Raw genomic sequence first — 7,857 nt, 5'->3', positions numbered from 1 at the left:
CCTGCGCTCCTGTTATGTAGACAACCTAATCCTTCTGCCATGATCCAGAAAAATCTATGCAAATATTAGTTATGTTCCTTATAAATTCAGGTGGCAAAGAGAACATGTCTGACCTACATGATCCTCTGTCACCATCTTGATTATTCATTCCTAATGGAAAGATTTCAAAACTGGAAAAAAAGACTTTGGTGAAAGAAGCAAATGGACACAAAATGTTTAACTTCTTGCTGACTTTCTTGCTAATTTATCCCATCTGCCAATCCTATGGCAGTTGATGAATTTAATCAGCTGCCTACTCTAGACATTATTAAGAGATATCAGCAGTGAATTTCCACCTTGCACGTCAGATTTTTGGCTGGTTTGGGGGTCACCCTGTGCTGGTGCTGTAGGTGGTTAATAGCTCCTGAGAAACCAACTGGGTGGACTGGTGGAAAACACGAGTTCCTGGGTGTCTTGAATGTGTTTGTGCACAGAAGGAGCCAGATGGTTTTCTCAGTGAGTTTTCTTTGGCTGCACTCTGTGGGAGAAATACCTGAGGTGGATGCTGCCAGGTAGCTGCGTGGCTTCTGTGTGTTAACAGCTGCTCTAGCTCTTCTCTCAAGAGGTATATTTAAAGCATAAAACTGAAAAATGGGTAGAAATCTGTATGGTTGAGTGGGGAGTGAGGACGACTTCGTGTCTTGTGTATCTCCTGACCTGACTGGATGGCTCTGGTCCCGAGGTGGCATCCCAGTCTGGAATCTGATGATTGTACATGCTGCATGGTTCCTAAGTACTTTGAGATCAAAAGCACTTTTTACATGTTAATAAGGTTTTCTCGTTCACAGCCCTTGGGCATGGCTCACTCATATGGCCATGCATTAGGCACAGTCACCCACTGGAGTCATCTGAAGCTGTGTGTAGTATTGCAGGTTTGACTCTAAACACATTGCTGCAGCCAGCCAGCATCCCAGGACACCATGACCTTTGGGAAGCTTAGGTCAGGTTCCGTACCACTTGCACATTTTAAAATAACCAGTTGGTTGGCTTAGAATGGCAATAAAGCTGACCATCCCTAAACCAAGGCTGGTCTCTGGGACTTCATCTGGGCCAGATGTGTGGACTGTGATTTTATCCTGGACAGTAAGAATTAATTCAGGGTAGCCTGCACCTAAACCACACACCCAGTGTTGGGGCCATTAACAACAGCCCTGCAGCATCAGGCAAAGCTCATGCCGGCTTGTCTCAGGCAGCCATCCCTATCTCACATGCTTGCTCTCATGGTCTTGTTCCAGGGCAACCCACTGTACTTCCAGTCTGCCAGAAATGTGACAGTGAACATCCTCAATGAGAAGACTAAAGTCCTTACTCGCCTTGTAACAGGTAAGGAGCGGGAAAGGCTGTGTGGAAAAATTAAGGAGGGATGAAAGTGGGTGTGTTGTGGGATGCTGTGCTGGCTTTAGATAGTGAGCAGGAGGGGAGCCCAGGTGTCTCATGAAGTATGAAAACTTCACTCCACTTTGTAGAAACAAAGCTAGAGACATGCAAGCCATGCTGGAGAGGCAGCTGGCTCATGCTTTCTGATAATGAAGCAGACCATTGTTTTAATTTGAAAGCCAGTCCCGAGACAGAAAGGTTACTTGTAAGACCTTAGGGTCAAGGAGAACATCTGCAGGCTGGCATTTCTGTTGTAACAGGCACAGGCTTTTCCTGAGACACTTTTAACTTGCCTGAGAACCCTAAACTCTGCAGATTAACTGTGGCTGGGCTGGGACGCTTTGCAGTTCAGAGCTCTCTGTGCCCTTCTGCTGCTGAAGAATGCTCTCATGCCCCCAAGCATGAGTGTGTTTGATGGGGAAATGGGTGTCTCGTAAATCCCCAGTGCAGAGCATCCTTTGAATGAATGCACATGTAATTTGGGTTGGAAGAGCCTAATGCATTATATATTGTAATATGTATTATGTATATGATACAGGATCGATATTTATTTATTGAGATTTATCTGGGGACTGGGAGAAGTGTTGCTGTGCGGCAGAGCCAGTAATCCATAAACATGTTGTTTCTACATGAGACTGGGTTGTTTGGTTTGCTTATATAACAACTTGGCCTCTAGTCACAGTATTAAATAATTAAATACGCAGCTTCAGTAAGCAGTGATTTAAGCAGCACGTGTGAAAATTGCCTGGAGGAAGGAAATAAATTCAACCCCAAGGACCCTGATTCTCACTTTCAGAATGAACGTGTTCAGTTTGTTTGTTCTGCATGTATTTTCAAGAGGGTATTTTGTTCACTTAAGCACCTCTGTGTCACGAGAGCCTGAGAGGAGGATGTGGTCAGTGGTGTCTCTCAGCGTGATGTTCTGGTTATTGAGCTCATTTCTGCATTCGGCAGCAGCTTTGGCTTTAGAGCAGAGTAAAGGTGTGGTCCCATGTAGTGCATGCTGTAGTGAGGAGTAGGGAGGCAGTTAATTAGCAAGACAGAAATCAAATTGCTGGATTTTCTCAGAATGGCTGCAAGAGTTTTTAAGTGTTTCCAGGGATCTTGGCATAGCCTCACTTTTCTGTAGTGTGAACCATGCACATGACTGTGTGTGCCCTGATGCCAATACAGATGACCTGTGCAGGAAAACACTGTGGATGGATGGAGTTTGAAACTGCCTATGAGAAAATACTGGCTTTCAGGTCTTATTTCTCTTATCTTTTGAGAAATGAGTCATGAAGATGGCCAGAACTAATGCAAAGTCTGGTCACCTGCCCTGCACCATGTTACCATATTCCAGGGAGTCTGTGGCTTGGACTGAGTTGCACAGGGCTGTTAGATGGTGATTTTCCCAAAGTTCAGCCTAGGTCTGTAATTGAGGGGTCTGCTTTTTGCAGCCTTTGAGCCACAGACCTTCACAGAATTGCTTTTCAGGCAGCTGATGTTTATCAGGCTCCTCAACAAAACCCATTGCCAGAGGCTTTCCAGCAGTGCAGTGCACAGCAGACTGCAGGAGAGGCAGCAGAACTGAAGTAAGAGCAACGAAGGAAAGTTTAACTGGTCTAAGAACTTTCTGAAATGTGGAAGGCTGCCGTTCATCTTGGCCTGCAGATGGTTCAAATGCTCTAAAAGAAAACATTTACTTCTGTGGTGGTGTTTTGTTTTGTTTTTTTAAATTGGACTGTGCCTGACACTGATACCATTCTATTCTGGGTGTATTTAACAGGCAGAAAACCAGGAGTCTTTTACACCTCAGCATCAGTCCAAGCAAAATGGACTCTGGAATTCCTGATGCCTCTTAGAGCTGCACCAATGCTCTCAAAGAATGGTTGGGTGTATTCATTGCCATTTCACATGTGGGTCTGTCTTTTTGTAAGAATTTTGCAGCTATTCCAAGTTTAATGGTGATTTTATGGCAAACATAAGCATTAACAAAAACAGAAGTAGAAAAAGTTAAGAGGTTGTTATTTGGTAGAAAACAGTGCCCTTTTCTAATGAGACGTCACCCTCAGAAAAGCACTGACCTCCCTGTTCGATGTGTCAGATGCAGTTTGTTTCTGCAGGGCTATTAGGACAATCTCAGCAGATGGGTTTATTAAGTGTATGAAGCTACTATGTAATTTTCTTATACTTTTCACTAAAAGGTTGTGCTTCTTCCCTCCAGGTCCCCAAGCAGTGGAAGCACACAGCCAAAAATTTGAGGTGAAAACCCTCTCTGGAAAATTGCTGTTTTCTGCAGATGACAACGAAGTGGTGGTTGGAGCAGAGAGATTGAGAGTTTTAGGTAAAATATTATTCACTAAATCTCTCTTTTAATATGCGCCTCTTCAAAGTTTAGTATAGTTTTGCCTGACTTTCCTTCATGCTTCTTTTGGAACTAAAACCTTTCTCTGTCTTTATTGCTTTGAATCTTCCCCAAGCAGATAATGTCCAGGAGTTTGTCTGAGGGGTTTCTTAACTTGCACAATATGTTATTTCCCCTCCAGAAAAAAACTCCCTTGGAAGTGGTTTGTCTGGCTTAGTGAAGAAGTTTTAAACCAGCTTTGGAAATGGAAGAACTTTATCTCTTGTGATGAAGGACAGTGAGGGATCGTTCTAAGGATACTTCCATTAGGGAAACCTCAGGCTTCATGTTTTTGATCACCACTCTACCAGCTCCTCCTTCATTCTAAAGCAAACATGAAGGAGGAGACCTGCAGGGGAAAAGTCAACATGAATTAGGACCCCACGTTAATTTTCTGAAGAGTTTGGTGGCCTTTATGTTAGCTGTCCTTACTTAGCCACATGGAAGCACACGTGCATCTCTCAGCCATCTTCAGCTATGCTATGGGAAGGGTTAAGTGTCCTGTGCATGGGAGGAGAGTCCAGCCTTACCAATGGTACAACTTTTCTGTCTGACTCTCAAGACAGGGCATCTGGAACTCTCCTGCCTGTGCAGGATCTGCCTCCCCAGCTGTCCTGCCTGCTAGGCTTTACATCTGTCGTTCCTAATAACAAATGGGGATACACTTTGGGTTTGGGGTACGGGGTTGTTTGTTGTTTGTTTGGACTTTTATTTTTAATTAGGGAAAATAAACAATTATGGTAATTGTAAGATTTTAAAATGTATTTGATAGTTATATGGAATTACCTCTTAGGAACTTGAATTCTCATACTCTCTAGTTCAGTCCATGCTCTTTGCTTAGTCTGAGATGTGCTCGTGAGTGTTTTCATGTAAGACCAAACTGGGTAGCTCAGTGCTGTGAAGCAGTTAGTCACGTAACAGTGCCACTGGTCTCTGTGGATGCACTGATACAGGTTTCCTGATGGCTTGAGTCGGGTGCATCTGTTCAGTCCAAATTGTTCTTTCCTTCTCTAGTAAGCTCCTAAAAAAAGAGAGACCAAAGCAGGAGCTTAGAATGATATATAGTGGGTTTTATTTCTACAAATTGCATAGCGTATTACTAGTACATTATGTATTATGTAAAGGACCTTAAAATGAGCACCTCGGAGTCTGACCATCGTCAGTGGGACTTTGTGTCCAGCCCTTAATGGTTTTTGTTACCTGATGTCATGCTATTCTAGAGGGTTCCTGTCTGAGGACAGGGGAGGTATAGCTCTTTGCAGGCCACTACTGTTACATGCTAGACTAGTTCAGTCACCAGCTATACAACTTAGATGAGTTTTATAGGATAAATGTTGATCTTCACAAATTCAGCAGTATCATTTTTAGCTGAAAACTTCGGAAAGGACCATTCAGAATTCTTGCGGTATTATAGAGATGGGGAACATTTATCACAATCCATGTTCTAACACTAATCTCCCTTCACAGTGCACCCTTCAGAGCTAATTATCTGTGCAGTCTTTGTGCAGGAGAGATGAAGTCAGAAAGCAACAGTTTTTAAATGTTTTCTCAGAGACCTTAAAATGAGAGAGATTTATATCATTGGTTCTTGAAAAAAGCACAGAAACTTTTCCTTACAAGTTACAAGTACTTCTTTTTCAGGTTACATACTTACAAAAATACTGCTTTTTATTTACTTTGTCCTTTGGAGAACCATCAATTATTTTTTATAGTTATTTTGATTTTCTGCCTTGTTTTAGTCTCCAGAATAGACAGCATCAGAATTCCTGCTAACCACTGCAGTTTACTTTCATTTTTATCTGCAACCAAGGGTTTCTTGGGGGTTTATTTGGCTTATGCAGCTCTATCAGAAAAGAAAAAAAGTAGAATGATAGGACTGGTGATGTTACATAGCAAGTATTCTAATGACCTTGAGCTGAAATGCTTTCAGAGTTCATGCTTGGCTTTGGTTTTCTCCAGCTTTGCTTCCCCAATCTAATTTTATCTCCGAAAGTGTTTGCCATGGCTGTTTGCCATGCTGGGAAGTGTTACACCATATGTTCATATTTCTTCCAGTGTTTTTGTCTGCACTTGAGGCTAGTCCAACTTGTGCTACACAGACAAATTCCTTTGATCATTTCTCTGGTGTTTGGGATTTCAGGTGCTGTTGGTATGTGTCTGCTGACACCTATCTACACTATGTAAATAGTCTCAGCTTGTTATTGCTGAACACATACTTGTTATAGAAGGAAGTGTGTGTCTGCAGTCTGGCATGAAAGTCATCTCACACAGGTTAGAGCAGCACCTACTGGGGTTGTGGCTAGCTTTTAAACTTGCTGATGATAATTACTTTTTTCTTTGTGCACTCTTCAAAGTTGGTTCTGAAATTTGTTCTACAAGGTAATGCTGAAGCCTTGTCACGAGGAAAGAGGTGCTTTTCTTTTTGGGAATGGACTCTGCTCTGGGCAGCTAAAGGGTTTTTAGCGTTAACAAGGCGTTAAAAAGGGAGGAATGCACAGAACTATGGACAAAAACCATACAAGTAGGACATGTGCTGTGTTTGATGGTGCTTCTAAAAAATGCAAGCATGGGTAGCACAGATTAACAAATGAAAGTGCTTTTTATTGTAATTGTGGGGAGTTAGTCCTGTTTATGGCAATTAAAGGACACAGAAAGACAAAGTTGGTCTCCTCTGCTTTTCATGCATGATGTAATTTAGAGTACTTCAATAATTTTATTTGATTTAGTGAATCCAGTCAAACTTGTTGTCATAGGAGACACTGGAGGATTAATGGGAACTTCTGCTTGAAGCCCTTTGGCCATGGTCAGCTCTGATAACATCTACACAACCTTTTTCAGACACAAGCATGAATTCTCTCTGCCTTGCTCAGAGCCAGGCGGAGGCCTAGCAACTGCATTTGGTCCAGATGACTCAGAAGGAGCTCATGTTTGCCTGAAATAAGTCATGTAGGAACTGAGCCTCATGCCACATCTGTTCTGCCCTTTTTTCTTCCAAGCTTATCTGCCAGTGCCTGCAATTGCCCAGCCATCTCCTCCAGTCTTGCGCAGGGACCGGGTGGCAGCACATTCTCACTGGTAACACCCCTTTCTTTTACAAGCTCCACTCCTGTAGTATTTGAGCACCTCACAGTCTTTTAAAAGATAGTACAGCAAACCTCGGAGCCATTCTCATTCCTCAGAACTGCGACTCTGGTTTTGCAAGGCTTAGATTTTGAAGGCAAAATCTATGACTTCTCTGCCTGCTAAAAATAGCAGCATGGTCCTTCTCATGGGGTTGTGCATGGGGTGAGGTGCAAACCCCTGCACTGGCTGTTCCCATGGTCAGCCATGCACTCTAGCAAACACCACGTAGACACAAGCTAATGCCTAGCTGGACAGCCCCTGTGGGCTCATAAACACATTGGGTCTGCGTTACAGGAGGTGAATGAGCTGGTCCTAATTGAATTCGTATGTGGTGCAGCATACAGCAGTTCCTCTTCCCCCCTCCTCCCTCCCTCCCGAAATGAAACATGTTCAGACCATCTGAAACATGTTGTGTAAGAAATACTCTTTAGTTAAAAGAACATTAACAAATAACTTTGATATATATTAATTACCATTTTCATTTAATAGCATATCGAACATTATAGCATTTATAAACAAAAGACAATCATAAAGCATTATTCTGAGTGCTAATTAGCTCTATTTATTCTCCAGATTAGTTTTTAAATATGCCCTCTAGATGCCACTTGATACTAATTAACAGAGTTACATTATTATCTCTATAGTAAAGCATTTTTAATTAAATCTAAAGCTATTTAAATTAGCATGAGTTTTTACAGAAATTAAACTGTGGTCAGATGCTTAATTTAGCCTTATAAGACAACATCCGATGACATGCTGGTGTCAGTTCTCCCAAGGGCCTTGACATCTTTTTAGGAGCTTATTTTCTGAAGTTTGTTTTCAGGGACACTTGCCAGTACACTCTGGTGTTTAATATGTATGATGGATTTAACCAATATTTTGGTTTTTAAGACTAAGTATTGATGGGAATCCACATGCATTGCAGTGAGCCG

General features: G+C 42.2%; 1 protein-coding gene across 1 annotated transcript in view; it reads left to right on the top strand.

Moving 5' to 3' along the window:
* Window positions 1–7,857, top strand: part of SGCD (sarcoglycan, delta (35kDa dystrophin-associated glycoprotein)) — a gene marked incomplete at its 5' end in the record, with an annotated part of 70,819 nt that overhangs the window by 21,108 nt on the left and 41,854 nt on the right. Inside the window, 2 exons of the mRNA XM_010012441.1 lie at window positions 1,275–1,362; window positions 3,623–3,742. Of these exons, the coding sequence (XP_010010743.1) occupies window positions 1,275–1,362; window positions 3,623–3,742 (208 nt within the window). The remainder of the gene's footprint in view (window positions 1–1,274; window positions 1,363–3,622; window positions 3,743–7,857) is intronic.

The sequence above is a fragment of the Nestor notabilis genome, unplaced genomic scaffold, assembly GCF_000696875.1.
Source record: "Nestor notabilis isolate BGI_N333 unplaced genomic scaffold, ASM69687v1 scaffold3004, whole genome shotgun sequence".
Classification (NCBI taxonomy): domain Eukaryota; kingdom Metazoa; phylum Chordata; class Aves; order Psittaciformes; family Psittacidae; genus Nestor; species Nestor notabilis.
The sequence above is the reverse complement of the archived record's forward strand: the minus strand, read 5'-3'. Positions and strand labels throughout refer to the sequence as shown.